The sequence below is a fragment of the Gouania willdenowi genome, chromosome 16 (assembly GCF_900634775.1).
Source record: "Gouania willdenowi chromosome 16, fGouWil2.1, whole genome shotgun sequence".
NCBI classification, from domain to species: Eukaryota; Metazoa; Chordata; class Actinopteri; order Blenniiformes; family Gobiesocidae; genus Gouania; species Gouania willdenowi.
The window spans coordinates 34707495-34730501 of NC_041059.1; the positions used below are offsets into that span (position 1 = coordinate 34707495).

At 39.5% G+C, this 23007-nt stretch overlaps 2 protein-coding genes across 3 annotated transcripts in view; one reads left to right on the forward strand and one right to left on the reverse strand.

Moving 5' to 3' along the window:
- The first annotated feature begins 584 nt into the window (after positions 1-584).
- LOC114478458 (potassium voltage-gated channel subfamily G member 4-like) lies at positions 585-3707 on the forward strand. Its single transcript, XM_028471555.1, has 2 exons — positions 585-1316; positions 2949-3707. The coding sequence occupies exons 1-2, from the start codon at positions 585-587 to the stop codon at positions 3705-3707; spliced, it is 1491 nt and encodes a 496-aa protein (XP_028327356.1).
- Positions 3708-14733: 11026 nt separating this feature from the next.
- The window catches only part of LOC114478533 (TGF-beta receptor type-2-like), a 62327-nt gene continuing 54053 nt past the window's right edge, over positions 14734-23007 (reverse strand). For both annotated transcript variants that reach the window (XM_028471645.1, XM_028471644.1), the window contains exons 9-10: positions 17958-18085; positions 14734-15630 (exon numbers count right to left, since the gene is read on the reverse strand). In XM_028471645.1, coding sequence (XP_028327446.1) covers positions 15370-15630; positions 17958-18085 — 389 coding nt within the window. In that variant the 3' untranslated portion in view covers positions 14734-15369. The remainder of the gene's footprint in view (positions 15631-17957; positions 18086-23007) is intronic.

A 23007-nucleotide genomic window follows, 5' to 3' on the forward strand; every position in this document is an offset into this window, starting at 1 on the left:
TGACCACACACTGAAGTTGATCTGCTTAACCTAAACCAAGTTTGCTTCGTTCAAATGTGCAAAATACCACAAAGAATCTATTTAATGTGTTTGCCTCTAATGGATGAGAAATCTGGGCAAATCTGCCATAACTGCAAAAAACACAACAGCTACAGGTATGAATGCAAGGAGACAATGAAAATAGAGGCAAACATGCTCAGTCAGAATTTTTAAAATAAATGAATAAAAAGTAGTCCAAACTTCCTTCCTCTTAATATATTTTTGCCTTGTATCTAACATCTTTTCCTGAGCTCACCTGATGTTTTGTTTTGTTATCACCATTTTATTTCTCACAGAAATCCTCCCATACCATGTTTCTCCTGTTTGTATTCAGAATTAGAGTGGTTGCTATAAGATCGGGCTTTTCTGATAGCTCTCTCTGTTAATGAGCAGTTAAACTCGTATGCACCTAACATGTTGAAATCTGCACATTAAAGGCATGATTTTCACCTTATACAGATGATCAATGTGGAACGTTTTCTATTTTCAGGCTGTCCCGTGAGTAGCTTGTCTACAAAGCCTTCCTCGCACACCGTCCACCAGCAATGGCCATCATTGGTGCTGGCTTTGATGACCAGTCAATAAGCAGCGATGGGAGCTATGGCCATTATTTCACAGATGCTGAAGATCCCCCAGTCAAAGGTGTGTACTTCCAACGTGGAAAGTTGCTCGGAGGACCAGAAACTTCTAAGCAGGTCATTGACCCGTTCAGTCTGGCCCTCATCAACGTTGGAGGCATGCGCTACACCTTCCCCTGGAACACTTTAGAAGACTTCCCTCACAGTCGATTCGGTCGTCTGCTCTCCTGCACAAGCCAGAGAGAAATAGCAACTTTTTGTGATGATTATGACTCTGCACGTCAGGAGTTCTTCTTTGATCGAGATCCTTTGGCCTTTCGAGCCATCTTCTGCTACATGGCAAAAGGAAAACTACGTCAGATGCAGGATGTTTGCAATGTTGCCCTTCACACTGAGCTGCTTTATTGGGGGATTGATGTAGAAGAGATGGCGCCCTGCTGTCGTCACAATGTAAAGGTGTCCGTTGAGGATGTTGTCCTGTACCAGAACAAGGAAGAGGAGTGGAGGAAGAAGAGAAGAGCACTGAGGGAACCTGTGGCTCAGGACAAGCTGTTCCACATGCTGGGAGAAGCTGTGGATAACCCTCATTCTGGGGCTCTAGGGAAGGTATTCGCCTTCCTGTCTGTCATCATGGTGCTGGTTACAGTGGTCAGTGTATGCATTGGTACGATTTCAGAATTCCAGGAGCAAGATGCCTTGGTATGTACAAACCAAACCTGAGGAGTCCAATTCCATACACTGCGACTTTTGACTTGTGCGTCTATTTTTGGGAGTCTTTGCTAAATTGTGTGTCGTTCATTGTGTAGTATAAATGGGGTCACAAGAAGTGATTAACACCTCACGATCAGCAATGGTATTGTTGTAAGAAAGTCAAACATGTTTGAAATCCTGGTCGCTCCTTGTGAGGGTATCACTGTTGAAGCAGTACCACGAACCGGCTTAACTCAAACTCTCATACCGCGCATGCGCGAACACCGTAGGACACGCTGTAAAATTGACTCAGTGTCTCCCTGCCTTAAGCTATTCTTGAATGAAAGCCTCACAGACTCTTCTGGCAAAGTCAAATTTGTCTTTCACCTACTGGTTTTGCCTTTATGTTTCAAATTCTTGCTAATGATGGAGTTGATCATTTATTTATCAGATAAAAACATAGTGTATGCTTCGTAGATATAGAAATCAAAAATGGTTTGCTCAAAAAAAAGGTAAGGTAGAAATTTCTGCACGTAAGTTTGTTCTGACCTCAACTGTAAACACTCTTATTGACAGTGTTGAAAAAGGTTGTGCATTGCATTGTGGGATATGGAGTCTTATAGACAGATGCATAGAAGTGTTTTTTCAGAATCAGATTTATTGCCAGGTATAGTTTACACAATACAAGGAATTTGTTTTGTCGCGTTGATGCGACGATAAGTATGGGGGAAAATACATGAACAATAAAAAATAACTTCATTCTTACTGTGATTTCTTGTTTCTTCTCCAGACAACAGTGTTTGGTTTGACAACATTTTTTCTTTTTTTTGTCGTTTGTTCTAAGTATTCCCCCTGGTATCATCTCACTCTACCACACATTCAGTTTCGGCTGGATTCAGATCTTTACGTGTAATCCTCAAATTAATCATCAGACATCAACTTTCAGTGAAAACACCAGAAATGTGTTGGGAAGTCACTTAGTTTTTGGGGCAAACACAAGAAATCACAGGACTCCACATCCCACAATGTAATGCACCAAACGTTTCTACCAATGTCAATAAGAGAGTGTTTACAGTGGAGATCGAAAACAAACTGTTAGATGTAGAGAGGAGAGAGCGCAGCGAGGTAACCTGGTCCATGACCCCGGGAAGCGGCAAATTGGGAGTGGAGCAGCGGTTTAAAACTCGTTTAAATACAACGTCATGTTTACTGCTCTGGCAGCCTCCACAGCATGTTAGTCATTATTTACTGTTAATGAAACACACACACAAACACATTGTAGGTGCAGAGACGAGACAGTAGTAGTGATATTAACAGTAAACACGCACCTTTTGTGCGTGATTGACTCCGTTTGGCAGTGCTTCACATGTGCCGCAGCAATTAAAGGAATTAATACAACTGCCACTTTTTGTCCATCTCGGTTCTCTCTTTGACTCGATCCACTGTAGAAACAACTCTCGTATCACTACGCTAAAAGTTGAAACATTGCTTTTTTTTTTTCTTTCTTTTTTTTTCACATTCATAATGCCTACAGGGAAATTATCATGGAGATCACTGGTATTAAATTGTTTATCGTTCTGATAATTTTTGGTGATATCGTTGGCCTGTAAACTTACTGAGCTCTGTATATTTTTCCTGCAGGGGGAACGTTCTCAAAAATGTCGTTACATGTTCATTGTGGAGTCGGTGTGTGTGGCATGGTTCACCTGTGAGTTCCTGCTGCGATTCTTTCATGCATCAAACAAGCTGGAGTTCTTTCTAGGTCCGTTTAACATCATTGATGCAGGTGCCATCCTGCCCTTCTATGTCACCCTGTTCCTGGAGCTCAGAGAGTCCATGCACGACATTGTGGCTGGAGCAGGGAGGAGCACTATAGATAAACTGGGTTTGATCCTCCGTGTGATGAGGGCTCTGCGTATCCTGTACGTGATGAAGCTGGCCCGTCACTCGGTGGGTCTGCAGACTCTGGGGCTGACCATCCAGCGGAGCCTGAAGGACTTTGGCCTGCTGTTGCTCTTTGTGTGCGTTGCTGTCACCCTGTTTTCTCCTCTGGTCCACCTGACAGAGAGCGAGCTGGCACCAAACAGTGCCAGATCTCCTCAGCTCAGCTTCAGCAGCATCCCAGCATCGTACTGGTGGTCCATCATCTCTGTGACCACGGTGGGCTACGGCGACATGGTACCACACAGCATTCCCGGCCAACTGGTGGCACTAATCGTCATTGTATCTGGGATTCTCCTTTTGTCGTTCCCATCTACCTCCATTTTCCACACCTTTGCTCAGACTTACACTGAGCTAAAGACAGAGAACGAGAGGCTGTGGAAGGAGGAGCGAGGTGCGGAGCTTGCCACTGAGGCAGAGGAAAGTATGAGAGAGAGGGAAACATGGCCTGATAACTGATTTTACCAGATTTAACAGATTACTTCTCATCAAGTACTAATTAATCCAAGAAACAGATCCCTGTATGACTCCCCAGTAATCCCACTTTGTCTCCAGTTTCATAAAGAAGTCCGACTATTCTGAACACATAAAGATCAACAAATGTTTTACTGCTGATATTAGACAGCATAACATTAGATACATCTTTCCATGTCAACAACACAGAGTTTCTTTGAAGAAGAAATTTGCAACTTTTCTCACAGTGGGGCCACAAATTTACGACAGAGGGTCACATGATCAACAATCATGTCAACTTTTAGTATTATGACCAATTTGAGCATAAACGCAAGAAACCATAAATACTTTGTGTGTTAATGTTGGAGTTTTGTGTATTTTAGTCATCATTTTGAGTATTTTTCTGTCCTTTTGGGCCTGTACTAAGACACTAACTGGCTAACTTCTTAACGGGATAAATCACAGTGGCTGAACAACAAACCTGGTCGGGCGTAGGTTATGACGTGGACAAGATCTGAGCGAGTACAAAAGCCCCACCTCCTGACCAATCAGTTCTCCTGGAAAACGACCTGCCCATTTATAGAAGATCCTGATTGGTGCAGATCTGACAGCTGCATTTAGGAAAGAAAAAATATTAATAGATAAATAGAATCCTTTGATTTACCGATGACATCCTTTAGGAAAGATATAGATTTACATCTGATGGACTGATCTACAGTCAGCTGAAGAACCCTGAGTCGGGTGCTCTCCGTTTGCGTGGAACTCATTCATTCATTTATACTGTACATACGCTATGTGACGGAGAAACATACTACAGTGAAACAATCCCAGTGTGTGATAAACTGAGTAGAAATACTTGAAACGAAACATCTCTGTGCTGTATGTAATAAATTGATTAATATTGTATAATCGCACACTTTTACTAAATGTCAGCAGCTTCCTACCTGTGTTCTTTTCTTCCTGCTATTTCTGCAGCAACAGCGTTGTTTTGGTCTGAATGATGGATTTTAATTATTCATATTTTTAAAGAATTATTCCTCAATTGTGACTTAAATTGCTCTACAAAGTTTCTCCATGTTTGTGATTGGTCTGACGCTGTCAGACCTGGTCTTTAGGTTAAAGTTCAGCTTGGAGTGGTTTGGTTCCCTACACAGCGTCAGACCAGGCCTCCTCTGGGATGTGTCCCAGTGGAGGAATACTAGTAATTTTCCAAACCAAATGAGAACAAAAAAACTGTACTATGTTTGAAAAGTCACAAAAGAAAACATTATTGGAATGATTCCTACAGAAATTTAAATTGCAAATATTGTCTGTCCTATGCCACTCTTTTCAGATGATTCTTTCCACAACGGAATGCATTTTAGATGTTTCATCATTTAAAAAGTGCTTAAATTCCAGAAAACATCACAAAAGTTAGTTTAAAGGGGACATATCATGCTAAATCCACTTTTTTAGCCCTTAAATGCATTTTGTTGTATATTTAGAGTGTTTAGAAGTACAGAAAAGTTCAAATTAGTCTCTTCAGGTGCTCTGTTGATATCTTTATATTCTGTTTTGGTCATATTTTTTCAATCTGTTTCGATTTTTCTTTTCAATCCGCCATTTTTATTTCTCGCTTTTATTTTGTAGTCCAAGCTCAAGGATGCCGAAGTTACGAGAGGATAAGTCAAAATGTTTGGTTGTTGGATGTAGTAACCCACACGTTTCATTACACCGTCTCCCAGCATCAGAACCTTTTCAAAGTGCCTGGTTGAGTTTTATTTTTCACGGAAATGTACCCACATCTGTGGGTAAGGTCATTTTTGTGTGCACGAAGCACTTCAAGGATGACTGCTTCAGGAACCTCCACCAGTATAAAGAAGGATTTGCTGAAAGACTTTGTCTGATTGAGGGTTCAATTCCTTTTATCTTTGGAGACGACGAACAGAGCACTTCGGTAAGCTGTAAATAACGCTAAAAAGTGTGACGATACGACGTCCCTGTCATTGTTTTGTTAGCATTAGCAGTTGCACCGTCTTCATATGTTAGTGCTGTGTGCTCATTTTAGATCCTTGATGATATGGCCTACGTGATTTAATTTAAGTCTAAAGTTTTCATTAGTCATTTCATTTTGCCGTTTTTGTCTCCGAAAAGACTGTATTAAAATGCATTTCGTGACGTTAGCTTGGCGCTAGCGTTAGCTCGGTGCTTGTGTTAGCTCACTTGTTAGGGTTCTGCAGGTTCAACATCTTCATTTTCATCTCGCTCTGTCGGGTCAGACTCTGGCTCGAACATGTAAAGCTGGATGGACAAGTCTTTTGCACCGCTAGACAATAGTATCTCTTCTATCAAACTACAAAAATGGCCGAACAGGGTGGAGTTGAACCGAGTGTCACCTCTGCAACCTGGAGAGGGGGCGGGGTATGAAGTGTCTCATTTGCATTTAAAGAGACCGCACCAAAACGAGTTGCTCTCAGAAGCACATCAGAAAAGGGGTAGAAAAGGGGTGGAGCTATAATAATGAGGAATTCAGACCCAAGCATTGCAGTTCCGCTTTATATAGACCACAACTGTATGATTTATATGTAAAAAGGAAGGATTTAAAAGCAGGATTTGTCTCCTTTAAGGTATCTACTGCAACCATATAGTAAAGAAGAGGCATAACATGATTTTTTACATTTAATTAATGACCAGAAAATTCATTAACTGGTTCCTGAAGTAATACTAGGCTATTTTCCAGTCATCTTTGGTATCAAACTGTCTCATTATACATGATATTTCAAGATATGATGTTGTAAACATTATTTGAATATGCTGAACTCATTATTATGGTTTATATGTAAATCCAGGAATCATCCCTCATGTTTGTTCATGTCATCACACATACACACACCCCGGACACGCCCACAAACAGACAGCTGAGATGCTGGCAACTTTAAACCCATCAACGAAGCCCATTCTTGGGAGGCGAGCCTCAAAGATAATCTTTTAAAAGGAAGAAAGCCGCCCAAAACTTTAGTTTTGGGGCGCTGGCCATTTCATGCTCAACGGGTTTCCCTCCCCCATCTATTCATTTATTTTACTTTTAGTTGAAACAGTTACATTGTTGAAAAAACAGCTTGCTTGGTTCGGACAAATCCAGCATAGTGTCGTGCGTAACAGCCGAAAGAAGCCCGGCCCGCCACCCACTGTGGTAAGCCACGAGCCGTTCTCTAACCCGGCTGCGAAGGCCAGAACCACCTGGATCGGCTGAAGGGGCTAATCTGTTGAAACGCAACAGAACTCAACGGTGGCACGTCCCACTGCATTTCTTCAACACAGCACCTGCTAGTTCTACTGGACTTCATTTTCAACGTACCTGAACAAACTCTGATCAGCAAGCTTGATCCACAATAGCTCACATACATACTTCCATATGTAATCAGGTTGAAATAGGAAGGCATATTATGTTTTTGTGTGTTTTATATGCATGTTTTGTTTGATGTGATTTGCTATGTTTTCCAGTTGTGTGTGTGTATTTTGAGTTACGCCTCCCTAGTTGTTACCATGGTACCATGGTACCATGCACACAACTGTCTGCAGCCATTGCTTACCAGTAATCAACACACCTGCTCCCCAGCGGGGATTGGAGGACAATAAAGTCATATACTGTGAAAGGATTTATAAAAATCTGTTCATAAACAATACCAGTCTACTGTGTTTGACCAAGATACGGGACAAAGTACGTACCTTATCAGTTCAGTAACGGTTTTGTGTTCAAATACAAAGCAATTTTTTTTTTTAAGGCACGGTTGGCAAGCCAAGGAAGCAATCACGTCTACCGCAATACTTTAGGTTTTAGGCAAATGAGTTCATATACAACAGAAATTCTCCATCCATTGTAACAGTTTAAATCTTCTAAGTTTAATTTACATTCATATTCTCTGGCAGACTTTATTCATCTTAATGTATCAACACATAACTTGTGAATTAATGGCAAATAGGCCAACATGGCTTTTGATTTGATTTATTTATCCTTCTCATTCACCTCTAAGTCATTAAAGTTTCCGCTTTTATCTCTTGGGACGTGTTATGGTTCTGTCTTAGATGTTTAGAATCATGTTTTTTTTCTTCATACCTGACAACTTTTTGTACAAGGTATAACAGAACCTAACAAGTGTACATTATCTTGTTTCTGTTTAATGCAGTGTTGAATGACACATCTGGAAGTAGTTTGCATGAACATTCTGCTTATTTCTGAGCACTAAGTCAGCAGCTGAGCAGAGTGCAGTGCTGGGAAGTTTACCAACATTTTGTTAGTTCAAGATCATTTTCTTAAATTTCAGTTGCTTTACTTCAACAGAAAAAAAACTCAGGTGACCAGCGATGGCTGCATGGAGGGAAATAGTTGAGCATAATTTGATTTAATATAATAGATAGCATACGGATTTGGGCCACATCAGGTAATAAACCGGCACTTTTGGCATTTTTCTGGCCCATACAAAATAGATGTGAGCCTTAAGTGGCCCATGTGGTGAATGCTACATTTGGCCCAAATATGGCCCACAATCAGCAAATATTTGGCGACAAAAACTGGCCCACATATGATGCTGCAAATGTAAGCGAGTTGTCTTAAAATATAATTGGGCTAGTTTTGGCTGATTATGGCACGTAAACATTGACAAATCTGGATGTGAACCAAATCTGGCCCACAAATGAAGTACCAAACATGGCCCAGCTCTCTTAAAACATACCAGCGGTGGTTGAATTATTGCAAGTTAGTTAGCATTGACTGATCTTAATGTGAGTTTCATGTAGAGTCTTTTCTGCAAAGCACTAATGTCGCTTTGCTCATGCTGAGGAAGCAATGGCGCCGAGGTGACATACTGCACAAATGTGAGAGTGCGTATCCCAACGCTGTGATTATAGCAGCTGGTGACTTTAACAAATGTAACTTAAGGTCTGTCCTTCCCAACTACTATCAGCATGTGACTCAACCAACTAGAGGTGCACATGTTACGGCAACTTAAAGGCAGCATACAAGTCCTGTTTCAGACCTGCTTTTGGGAAGTCTGATCACTCCTCTGTTCTCCTGCTTCATCCGAAACATCCGACAGAAACGTGTCCGTCTGTAATACCGGTCCGTCGGAAACACTTCCGTTGTGGCCATTTTGCATTTGTATTGTGACGTTTTTGCATTCTGTAAATGCATTCACCTGACACTTCCCAGCCACCGTACTTAAGCCATTTGGATGCATTGATGGATTTTCCAGAAAAGTGCTATGGCTTGAAGCTTACAAGACAAACAATGATCCAAAGGTCATTGCTGGCTACTTCATAGATACCGTGATAACTGCTGGAGGGTGCCCTGCCCGTCTGAGGCTTGACTTAGGAACAGAAAATGGACACATGGCACAAATGCAGCGCTTTTTGCATTTTTCTGAGAATCAAGATCAGAATGAATCAGTAACCTTTGGTCCAAGCACTGGAAACCAGCGGATTGAAAGATGGTGGCTGATCATGCGAAGTGAGTGTGCCCAGTTTTGGATGGACCTGTTTGACAAACTGAGAGAAGATGGCTACTTCTCAGACACATTTTTGGACAAATCTTTGATCCAGTTTTGTTTTCTTCAAAAAATACAGGTAAGAATAACATACATTACATGGGCCTAGCTTAGGTGCACTATTACATTTGTTAATGTGATAATGAAAACACACCGGAAATACACACATTATCCTAACTATTTGTGTACACTAATACTACTACTGTTTATTTCAGGATGAAATGAATGAGGATGTAATGACTTGGAACAACCACAGAGTTCGTCAAGTCCGTAACTCCAGATCAAGTTCCAAGTTACACATCAGTGTCTGTTTTTACTACTTGTGAGGCTTTGAATATGTTATTATCATTTTTATTAAAGTTAAACATTAACAAATTTTCTCAGGAAAACATAAGAAAAATACCTTTAAAGCAATCCATATTTGAAATAAAGCTATTGTATAAAGTGCAAAAGAAAATTACTAAATTAAATATGTTGTGTTGCCCCCAAAAATACAGACACCTTGTTTCACACCTTGTTTCATTTTTTTTTAAATGACCAATAAGAGAAACAGCAGATAGCTTGGAAATCAGAATCAGCAAAACCAAAAACTTTTCAATGAGTTGATGGGCTGGTAAAAAAAAGTACCAGTATGTATATTTTAATTTTGGGCCCAACAATCATTTTGAGGTAGCACAATAAAAAATAAATAAAAATACTGCAACCAGTAATAATTGTTTTCTAAAGTAATTCAAACTATAAAAGTAATCTAGCATATTTGAATCACATATTAGTCAATGTGTGCAACAGAGAAATGCAGTTTCTTTAGGTTCTCTTATATGGGGATTACTCCTCAACAAATAAGCATCCTTACCCAAAGCTGGTTTCAATAATAAAAAAGTGGTTGCATGCTTGTCTGTATGGATCAAACTAAAGAGTACCCTATTTCTTTTAACTTTCAGAGAAGCTGTAAACATGACAAAATCCTAATACTCATAAATTTCACAGTATGTTGTCTTTAAAACCCATTCAGATTTAAAATAACTAAAGAGAAAAAAAGGATTTCAATATTTTTTTAACATGTTTCGTCTTTCACTCAGTTTACAATTTTATTGGTCATCATTATACTGCACTGGTGTCAGTTGCCTGTTTTTAACTCTCCTTATTGTAAACAATGTCCATTACCCACACATTGCTCTCGAAGACTTTGTTCATTTTGTGTCGAAAATCTGGGTAGCTGTCATAGTGTACAGGCAACTCCAAGAAACAGCCACACGTATCAGCAACAGGCCTTCTTCGAAAGCCCTCTCGTCGAGTGAAAGTGACACTGATGGTTTTTTCAGTGAACAAATTTGACCCTGTGCAAAATTGCAGGAAATAAGGGAGATGTTGGGTGTCTGACTCTCGAAGATACGCATTCACATACTTGATAATCTGTTTCTCCTGTGCATTCTGGGCACTTGGGTAAGTAAGGGATTTTATGATCTTGCGTGATGTTGGCTGTAGTGCATCATAGGCAGCTCTAATCACTTTCAACTCTGATCGTACTGTGCAAGCATATTACTCCATTGTTCAATTACAAAAGATGGCTCCTGAATAAGTTTTTGATGAGCCAATTCCCTTAAAATTTGCTCAAAGTTACCAGCTGTTGGAAGCCTGCGGCAGCTGTAAATATCCAATATTTCCAACAATTCTTCTTGGTCAACACCATCAAAATTTGTACGGCAAGTTTCAAAAATGATTCGTTCAGACTCAGACACATACTTGAGAAAGCTATCCACAACATCACTCTCCACAACCCCAAGAACAGCTTGCTCAAGTAGTACTGGTGCAAGCTTTCCTTAACTGCGCATTAATATAGCACTCAAAATTAAGGACCGTTTAAAGCAGTGGTTCTCTAACTTTTTTTTGCTCAAGTTCCCCCTTTTTCTTGTTTCTGAGTCCAAGTACCCCTTTGTCCGACATTTTACTCAGAATACTATGAAAAAAAACATTATTTATCACAATGATGGAACAAACGAGTGATAATACACATTTTAAAGAATCTTATTTTGTAAATAAGTGTAATGAAACAGTATTTAGTGCCTCCTGAACAGAACTAATTATATAGTTGTTATAACTTCCAGTCATCTCTCAACTAATGTGGGACCAAGACCCACTCTCTCTCTCTCTCTCTCTCTCTCTCATAGTGCTAACTACTGGAACACTGTTTTAAAGTATCCTACGGTTAGTGTGCCAATGGCACCATTGTTAACATAACTTCTCTGCTGTTGACAATTACGCACATGTTTTTGTTGTGAATTGCTGACACACAATGTGACGGGGTCACCAATTTCAGCACAACACCTGTTGAGGCACAGTCAGCAGCAGCTCCCCACAAAGGAAAGGAGTGACTGTTTACTTTAAAATGCTAAACACACTTATTTACGTCCGCATCCCGCCACACTAAAATGACCCGTACTCATGCCACCTAAACTAGGAAGGATGAACTATAAACGCAAACGCTGGAGAGAGAATCACTATCACTTTAGCATCCCATATCATCATCATGATCAGTGTTATAAATAACTTTAGTGCACTGTTTTAGTGACATGACATACACTGGTGCCTGTATCCACTTTGTACAGTTTAACGATTCTCTGAACATTAATCACATCGTTAAGAAACAAGGAAAAGTAAAGTCAAGGATCTTTAATTTCCAGTAACACTGAAAAATCCAGTATAAGATAAAAGAAAGATCCTTTGTAGTCCATGTGCCCAGGCCAGTGTTGGGCCTACAAAGCCGTACATCGGTAGACGGCTGCAAATGCACAGTTTGTATCTCATAATTATGACTTTATTAACTCATAATTATGACTTTATTTCTCATAATTATGTCTTTATTAACTCATAATTATGACTATTAACTCATAATTATGACTTTCTATCTCATAATTATGACTTTCTTTCTCATAATTATGACTTTCTATCTCATAATTATGATTTTCTATCTCATAATTATGACTTTACTAACTTTGTTTCCTATAATTATGACTTTCCTTGGTGATTTTTTTTTTAGTGGCGGAAACGGGCTTCCATACTTCCATAGATAATAAAACATACCAGTTAAAAAAAAAGGCTGCATTTTTTTTTATCTTCCTCTCGCCACTAGGGGGTGCTGTAGCACCCCTAGTGGCCCTGAATGGCACCATACTGTAATACAATATGGTGCCATTAAAAATCTGTATTACAGACTGTTCCTAATTTAATGGCTCAAAGAAGGCTTGTAGACCTAAATTTACTGCACATGGCAAAAACTTCAAATAAATCAATGCTTTCATTTTCTTCTGGTTGCTTAGTTTACATAAATATAGAATGTGAAAGAAGTTCATCATCTAGTGTTGAAAGGGTAAAAAGATAATATAGGTTTGCTTTTGGCTCATTAACCATGAAACAAATATGGGGTGCACAGACAACGTTACATTGATGTAAACCTCAGTTCCTTGTGGCCCATTCAAGGCTTTACAAATCCTAGAAAAAGACATAATTAACAGAAAAGACATTCATCATATAGGATAAATACTCTACTGGCCAATATGGACCAGTTCTATAATCCCACAGTAACATAAACTGGGATTCTCTCTAGAGGGAAGAGTATTCTAAAGGAATTTTGTGAACTGCAGTGATGAAGTAACCATTTAGCACAGCTAATATTTTTTTAATCTTGTAATCTGATCCTCTTTAATCCCTGACCTCACCCTGTACTGTGTGTTTTAAAATACATTTTGATTTCTTTCCAGTGTGTTATGGGTTTTAAACAAAGGACTGGGTGGTGAACTTCCTGATGCGTGTTTAAACGGGGCGAGGAGAGCGGATAAAGAAGGATGAGGAGGGATGGTGATAAAAGCTGAGGATAGAAAATAGAAAAGTCTGAAAATGGTGGAACATGTAAAGCAAATAACTACAGATACACGTTTACTTCCTCTGTGATTTTCACAACTTACTGAACAGAACAGAACTTTTCTGGCTTGGAATTATCAGCTATATCAGTCTTCCATGGATGAAACACAATTCTACATCATAACAATAGTCTGAGCTCTTCTGCAGCATTGTTTAACCATAGCTTTGACTAACTTAATCAAACTAGAACACAATACAAGTCGGCATTTAATTTACCATGAAATAACTTCCTAAGAGAATCTAACAAATAGAAAGCTTTATGGTATATATTAGGATTTACATGATCAGAATTTTTGGGCCGACCACCGATCAGTGAGTTTAAAAAGAAACGATCACTGACCCGATCATATGAAGTGAGGTTGGGGTTTTTTCGGTACCGTACGAATTGTTTTAGGTACCGACCGAATTTCTTCAGTACTACCTGATACAGATTCACGGAAAATCAAACGGTACCATATTTCAGGACCTAAACGAAGCCTTGGGAGTGGAAGAGTTGAAGAATTTCCATGCAGGACATGAACATAACATTGCACACGAGCGTCACGGCTCCGCTTTCATAAAATGTGATGCAGATCGAGCGCTTGCAAAAAACATCACAGATGTAAATGTGAGCTTCACTCCAGCACTAATTAAAAACCATTTAATTCTGCTCCAGCGATCAACATTTTTGCTGTTCGCTTTTGTGAACAAATGTGAGTGAAATAAAGTCGTGTCTCGTAGAGCAAACAACTCTTTGGTGTGAATGAGATGATAAAACAATGCAATAGGAGCATCTACACAAAGTTTCATCATGACAATGGCGTCATTGATTGGATCGGCGAATTAAGACATTACAGACGATCACATAAATTGCATAAAATGTCAAATATTGGCCAATCTGATATAGCCGATCATATCGGTGTAAAGCCTAGTATATAATGATTATTACTTAATAAGATAATATAACCTTTATTTGTCCCACAAGGGGAAATTTGCACAGTTCCAGCAGCAGATAAATAAAATAAAATAATTTGTTAGCCATATATCATATTGTATTCAAAGCTGGAAATCCTAATTTTGTAGACAGACACAGTTTGAGTATTTTTTTGCGTGCTTTGGACAAGGCAGCAGACAACAATCAAATGCATCACATCATAGCCCACCAACCAGACTAAACGTAACACACCGCGCCAAAACCGCATTGAATGCTGGGTATTTTCTTAGTTTTAGAATTCATAAATGTAGCTGTACTTAGAACCTGATATTATTTTCATTTTTAATTCCTTGGTATTTTGGTTTTTTTTAAAAAAATGTACATTTTGACAAAACCTTTATTTTATACAGATGCCTTTGTGGAAAATAAATTAAGTTCCAATCGTGTGTAGTGAAATGATCTAGTTGAGCAAGTTTTTTCTTGTACTTCAGTATTTTTTATATGACTTACTTGTACTTGAGTACAGTTTCAATCAAGTATCTATACTTGTTCTTGAGTGGGATATATCAGTACTCTTTACACTTCTGCCAAATATTGTTTTCTGAAAATATCGTGACACAATCATCAGTTCAACACATTTTTAGTAAATCGTAACCTAAACTGGAACACGGAATCGTTACACAGAAATATATATTTATTCATCCAACATTTACAAATATTTTACATATGACACATACTTTTATATAAGACCAAGTAAAAATATCCACATTCTCCTCTATGACTGACAGATACGATGTTTAAACTTGATATATTGTAGGATCGTGTTCCCTTCTTTGGTAAAATATTCTCCTATACACACTTTTTCACCATATTTACATTGTGCTTGTTCATGCATATAAGATTAAGGCTTAAATGGGTTTAGAGAGCGAGTGCAATCACACACCTACGCTCACATATATAATGCTGTTAACATGTTAACTAATAACATGACGTGTGCTCACAGTTTAAACACACAGAGGCACTTTCAGGCAAAGGCACATAAGAAAAAACAACAAGAGAAACACAACAGTAGGCCTTGTTAATCCCATGATAAAGTGCCTATCCAATGACTTTGGTTTGTTTATTACTGTGTTCAACTCATCTTTGGAAGCTTCCAGTTAATTTAGGCTTTTTGTCTGGGTGTCGCTGCAGCTCTCTGATACATGTTTGATTTTTTTCAGAAAACATAAGCATCACTCAGTAGAGCTTTCAAAGTCCTGTCTGAGCTTCTTCATCAAAGCAGATTCAACAGTCCTCAGTGAGACGGAGCCGTCTCTCACTTGAAGTCGCTCACTGAGCAGTCCACTGCAATGATGTCCTGGATTTGGAGGATTTTCAGCTCCTCCTCCGGGATCTCCACCTTGATGGGGATCTTCTGCTCCTTAGGGATTTTCTCCTCGGAGGAGCTGCGGCTCGACAGCTTCTCCATCTCGTCCTCGATCTCAGCGAGACGCTCAGACACACAATGTGCAGTGAGGCGTGCCTCTGGGTCATGGTCCCAGCATTCAGTGATGGTAGCGCAGATTATGGCGATGCCCTGCAGGTGGAGGGAGAACAGGTTTAGACTTTCAGAGAGCCCAAAAAGTTTCTGCTGTAATCACTAACCACTAACCACTAAACTAATAGCAAATAAATGATTATAAGACACAGAGGCAAAATACCATGACCTCATGTAAAGGATTTTCTAATATTGGCGAGTGGTGAAATAAACCAAAGTTTGGGTTCAAAATGAAAACGTTTTTTATACCAAGAAAGAGTAATCTTTCTACAGTAAAAACGGATTTCAAGAGACTGTCACCCAAGAACCAATGGATTAGTGATGTGAACAGTCTATGTCCATAGCTCAAAGCTGATTACAGGGAGCTGAAACATATGCTACGTTGTTAACTGAAGGTTTAAACATGTTCCAGACCAAAACTTCAATAAACTTTTTTTCAATTTTGAGGGACTGGCATGTCAACCAGATAGTATGTATAGCAGATATTTTTGTATATTCTGAGAGAGTAGGTGGAGCTGTATTACTAAACCAAATTTGAGTTTCATATGTGATGCAGTTCCTGAGATATTAGAAGCTGAAAATAGATAAAAAAACTAGGATGTACAAAAGTATTTCCTAGGTTTTAGAGAAAGCAGTTTTTAAATAACAAGTATTTTTACAAAGGGCCAATGTCGGTCTGGTTTTAAGTCCCTCCACAGTACTGAAAATGCACTTTTAAATGTTTTTAATGATCTTTTGCTAAAAATTGATTCACTGTGAAATTTTAATCTTACTTGATCTGACAGCCGCGATTGACACCTGTCACGCCTCCACCACTGTGTCAGCATCACAGGCACAACTTTGACCTGGTTTGAATCGTATTTCTCTGGGAGATCATTTTCCGTACATATGGACCAGTGTTTGTCCTCAGTGGCCCCCTTGACTCTCTTCAGGCCTTGCTTCACCACATGAGTCATGTAAAAACATGGATGAACCTGAATTTTTAAAAACTAAATAACAATAAAAAAGAGGTTGTCCTGTTCAGCCGCCCTGACCTGGTTCGGGTCTTTGCCAGCTCACTTGGCCCACTGGCATCTGACACAGCATCTCATGTCAAGAATCTTGGCGTGATAATGGACGGTGATTGGACAAGCAGGTCAGCCCAGTGGTGAGAGCAACCTTTTTTCAGCTGAAGCTTCTAGCCAAAATAAAACCCTATAAGCCAGAGAGACATGCTTTTGTTCTTGTTTAGACTACTGTAACAGCTTGTCACCTACAGCTTGTCCAGAACGCAGCAGTTCGTCTCCTATCTGGAACTAAGAAACGTAAGCACATTTCTGCACTGGCTTTCAGTTAGGTACAGGATAGATTTTAAGATTCTTCTTAATTTGTTTTTAAGTCTCAGAATGGGTTGGCACCCAGTTACCTGTCTGACCTCATTACACTGCGTGAGCCCCACAGAGCCCGAAGGTCAGCTGACCAGATGGTTTTAGATGTTCCTCAAACCTTTTTAAAAAAACTAGTCTTAATATGCGCTTCTTGACTTTGGCCTTTAGCAGCACTCATTCTCTCCCTGTTATGGTTTTATCCATTGCTGCTTATTGTGTGTTTTATATATATATATATATATATATATATATATATTTGCTACTGTTTTATATATTTGTTTTATTGTTTTGCCTATTTTATTGTAAAGCACTTTAGTAAGCCTTGGCTGTTTAAACATGCTACAGAAATAAAGTTGACATTGACATAGCCCCCTCACTAAATTGGCCATATCTCAAAAAACTTTAATCTGCTCAAACAAAAAAAAAAATACAGTGTGCCTATTGAATATATGGGTCAACATATGCAACATTAAGTGGAAAAGGTGGTAGAAAAGATTTTTAAGAGCAGAAAATGCATAGAAATTTGATGGATAAGTGGCAGAAATGGAAGTGATTCAGCAAAAATGGGCTCAAATTGTTCAAAAGTTAGTTTCTTTAAGGCATCTGGCGAACCCCTGCCAGTGACTTTTGACCCTAACTGGGGTCCTGACCTCAAGGTTGAAAACCCCTGCTCTATGGGGAGTTTCAGTGGCTTTGTGTTGGTTTGGTTTCTTTAAGTAAATTCATTTGTTCTGAGCTGTTTAGGTTCCTGTGTTTCCTGTCACTTCCAGGCTAGTGTGTGTGTGTGTGTGTGTGTGCGTGCGTGCGTGCGTGCGTGTGTGTAGACAGGTAAAGCATCTTCCACGTTATTTAAGGTGTAGCTGCTTTCTGTGAAATGTCAGCTACTTTTTTACCCAGTTTTATCCACCTCATGGAATCTCCCATGATCCCCGTGTACAACACATACTGTAAATTTGTGCCACAGCGTTACAATGATCCCTTATTAGTGTTGCGTCTCACCGCGTGTCTCAGCCAGCTGTCAGGGATCTCCGGTCTTCCTCGGTCTCGCAGCACGTTGTCCTTCATGCTCTCCACACAGGGGTGCTCACGCACCTTTGATCCATACGCCAGCTCATAGTCCTTCACCTCTGCAAAACACAAACAAACCCACAGATTTTATTTCAGGGGCCAAATACGAATTCGTTTGACCTCAAGTAACTTTAACATTATTGTGCCCTAGTTTGCACTTGTACGTATACATAAAATACAAAAAAGGAAACTGACAATATCCAAGCAATAAGTGATAGATATCAGTCCCAACAGGATCTTCACTTAAAATGTTGTAGATTTTGTGATGAATTTCTATTTAATTAAGGAAAACGTCATGTAATAATTTGAGGACAATTTAAAGATTTTGTAAGAATTTCATATATACAGTATATATATATTTACAAGTTTAACCTTAAAAATGATTCCCATAATGCAATATAAGCACTGGGAAAACTATGAGCCCCTTCAAATGTTGTTGAGTTTCCTTCAGACAATGATTCATGTTTTCGCTCTCATTTTTACTTTCTCCTGCAGGCCGCATTGGATGCTCCAAAGGACCAGATTTGGGCCCCAGGTCTTGAGTTTGACACATGCATCTTAGAAAGTGTAAATCTACCTTCAACCTCCAAAACCTAAAGTGGTTTCCTCCTGAGGAACATCTTATCTCATTCTAGCAGACTTTTATGTGTTTAAGTTCCCTTTTAGGAACACTTCACTGTGTTAATGAGTCACACAATAGGTTAATCAAGGCTGGTCAGCTCCACAGGGTCAATCCCACATTCCCAACTAGTTTGTGTATAACTGAAGAAGTCTTTGGGGGAGAGGTAAAACACCTTCAAGCTAAATCAGAGTCTCCTGGTTTCATTGTTGTTGCTATTTTTTGTTGTATTAAATGTAAGAAATCTCTGAATGATGTGATTTTCATCCCCAGTGAGGTTCTCTTTTAGTTGCCTTTAAATCTTGTTTTTGTTTGAGTATTTCGCCTGTTAGGTTCTTACGTCTGTCTTGTTTGGTGTTGGAATCCAGTCTGTGTCTATTTCACTCCCAGTCCTGTCAGAGTGTCTATGCTGTGAGTGATGAGACTCCCTCCTGTTTCCACTCAGGCGTACTTCACTTCCTGATCAGCTTTTCTCACTGTTGGACGCTGAATAGTGTGCTACTCGTGTGCTGGGGCATCTTCCTACCTCCAGGTTAAGTCAGGTTTTGTTTGCTAGGTTTATCTTTATTTCATTTGTAAATAAACATGGAGTGGCTGTATTAGCATTTCTGCCTCCTCCCTCTGTGCCTGGGTCCTCTAACACTACATCCTGTGAGAGCTAAGAGCGTCAACAGTTCCTTATTTGTTTGATAAGATTCTCATCTTTTTTGCGGGACATTAGTAGCAGTTACTGTAGCTTCAAGTAAGTCGAGCCTCCTGCGTATCTTCCTGTGCCAACAAGTGCAGGAAGAGTGAAGGTTAGATAAACAGCCAGGCAGGAAGCTGCAGCCCTTGGATCAAGACCATGTAGAGAAAAGCTGACTCTACAGCCCTGCACTTCCTGTTTTGATGTAAGGAACTTCCCAAATCTTTCCCATTTTCTCTATAAATCCACCCAAACTGCACAAACATCAAAGAATATGGGGCCGATTCACTAAGATCTGAAGAAAAAGGTAGTAAACCAGGTGCTTGGCACTGTTTCTCTACCTACTGTGGGGAATTCACTAAGATTGTGGCATATAGACGTGGTTGAGACCACACTATTTAAATGAACATTTTGCTCGTTCAACGTGGAGAGGTGAGAGCACAGAAGCACAAAATTACATTTGAAGAAGTTAAATTGGAGGCAGATGGACTTCTCTGTCTGCTGCACAAACATTTATAATGTAGAAAGAAAAATAAACAAATATTTGCTTTATTTAAAAAACAAAAAAAACAACTACACAATTCCTTTATTACCTCCACCAAGCGCAGAAGGTTATGTTTAACCCTGCATTTAACTGTCTGTTTGTCTATCTGTCTGTCTGTTTGTCTGTCTGTCTGTTTGTCTGTCTGTCTGTTTGTCTGTTAGCAAGATAACTTGAAAAGTTATGAATAGATTTGGACGACATTTTCAGGAAATGTTGATAATGGGACAAGGAATAGGTGATTACATTTTGGTGATGTTCTGGATTACTAAAAATGAGAAAATACCACTCGTGGATATCACAATATGGATGAATGTGAGCTTTGCCTGAGCCTGCTCCTTTAAGCGCGGTGGCTCATGGGTAATGTAGTAGCAGTAGGGAAGCTAGTTAATGTGATACCTGCACGACAGCAGAGACGACAGACGTAACCAGCCAATCTGGATTCAGATTTGCTGCGTGATTAGCGAGCAGGAGTTTGTCTCCCCACTGGATAGCGGACAGCGACACACCGAGATCAGTATCAATATTTTGCTACGGATTGAAGTACAGAGGTTGGATCTTTTCCCTTCTTCTGCAAGGATATGAATTTTTGTTGGAATTATTCTGGATTTGTGGTGGATAGACGAACGGAAATTTATCCAATCCACTTTATTTATATAGCACATTTAAACAACAAAACGTTTCCAAAGTGCTGAACATGCGACCACAACAATAAAACCAAAACAATACAAATGAGCTCTGCCACTAAATGAGTATAAAACAGTAAATAAAAATAAAACAGTTTAAAAGAATAAATATAAATAAAAACACATTAAAAACTATAAATAAGAATAAAACTCAATAACATAAAATAAAAGACACAGAGGACCACACAACTTACGTGGTGCTAAAAGCCAGAGAATAAAAGTGAGTTTTGAGACGAGATTTAAAACACTCCACGGTGGGGGCCGTACGGATGTGGAGGGGCAGAGCGTTCCACAGCTTAGGGCCGACAACGGAAAACGCTCTGTCCCCTTTAGTTTTACGGTTCGCCTTTGGAACCACGAGCTGGAGCTGGCCCTCAGACCTCAAAGTGCGCGGGGGTCGGTAAATTTGGATGAGGTCTGTGATATACTGAGGGGCCAGTCCATTCCAAGCTTTAAAAACAAACAATAAAATTTTAAAATCAATTCTAAATTTAACAGGGAGCCAATGCAAAGAAGCAAGGATTGGGGTGATGTGTTCACGCATGCTGCTGCTTTCTGGACTAACTGCAAGCGGTAAAGTGCCTTTTGGCTGATGCCCGAGTAAAGTGCGTTGCAGTAGTCCAGACGGCTTGAAATAAAAGCGTGCACGACTTGTTCAAAAAGATTAAATGATAAAAAAGGCTTAACTTTGGATAAAAGACGAAGATGATAAAAACCCGATTTTAAAACGCCATTGATCTGTTTATCAAATTTAAAATCACTGTCTATGGTGACGCCAAGGCTGGTGACTTTGGGATGCAAATACTTTTGGAGTGATCCCAAGTCTGTGAGGGTACATCCAAATGCCATTATTTCTGTTTTTCCCTCATTCAGTTTTAAAAAATTCTGGGCTAACCAAGCCTTGACGTCACCCAGACAGTGGAGCAGGGGTGTCAGGGGGCTGTGGTCATTCTTTGCAATGGGCATGTAAATTTGACAGTCATCTGCGTAGAAGTGGTAAGACATGCCATGTTTCTTAAAAATCTCTCCAAGTGGGAGGAGATATATAGCAAAAAGAATGGGACCCAGGATAGATCCCTGGGGGACTCCACAGTGAAGTGGGGCAGAAGATGAAGTGGAGTCCCCCAGCCTGACGGAGAATGACCTCTCCGACAGGTAGGACCTAAACCACTCCTAAACCTAAACCTAAAATTTAGCCATTGTATGCGGCGCAATTTCAAATGAGATGTGAGTTACTTTATGTTGTCATCTTGTGTGTTTTTTAGGTGAATTTGTCATTTTAATGGTCCTTTAGTGTTTTTTGTTGTGCTTTTATATATTTTGTTATTCTCTTGTGTGATTTTCTATCTACATTTTTGTGTATATATGTTGTCGTCTTGGGTGTGTTTTGAATTCAATTGTCTTTTTATTGGTTCTTCAGTGTGTTGTTGTGTTTTTTTCATATTTTTCTGTAATTTGTGTGTATTTTTCTCAGATTATGATGATTAAACACTCATTCATGTGATGAAAGGAAGACGGACAGACTTTCGTGTGTCATTATAAATATGACTCTAAACCATAGCCTCAGATTTTCCCAAATCTGTCAGACTCATTACAGGCCCAAAAAACTTCATGAAATCATCATTAGCTTCATTGTCAGGTTCTAGTTTCTTAAAGCTTTCCTTTTAAAACTGACAAAAAATACAGAATGAAAATCCTGAAACGGAAATGACAACGTTCTTATTATTTCTAAAAATATTTTTATTGTTTTTTAGGCAAAATTAAGCAGAAACTGCATGGGTGGAAATGAGCTACTTGGTGGAGGTCTGAACTCTCCGAGTCCTTTTCTAGTTGGTTATGAATTAGACAGTGAGGAGTCTGTACAGGTTCTCCTCCTGTCTGTTTAATCCAAGTAACAGAAAGTGGTTTAAATATGTTTCCTTTTCAGATTATCTGTCTGAAAGCTTTGTGACCTGGAGGAGAACAGTAATGACAGAGGCTGCTAACACTGTCTAGGTCTAGGACTTAAAAGCATTACAGTCCCTGTATGGGACTGTAATCTACATGATCTACTTCACAAAAAGTAAACCTGCCCTCTAACAAACTCTGTTTTCTCAGTCTGAGCTGAAAATGGGCCCATGTGTTGGGACGGTTAGCGTGTAAATTCCTGTGGCTGGGCTGTGGCTTACACATTAGGATGTTGGGGATTTCAAAGTCAGTGCAGCAGGTGGTGTTTTGATAGGCACAGTAAAATGCAGCTCAGGAAGGGTGGAGGATTATTCTTCAGTAAGCAGGTGAATTCAGTGGCTAAAGTGAGCTGAGGCTTGCTTAGGTTAATTAAAAAAACTACTCAGGGCTAAACTGCAGCTCTTGTTGGGTGTTTCTGGTCTGCAGTGGTTGTATCTATCAGACATAGACCGAGGGTATGAAAATAAGTAAGGCTAAAGCATGCCAAATGCTAATCAGATGGG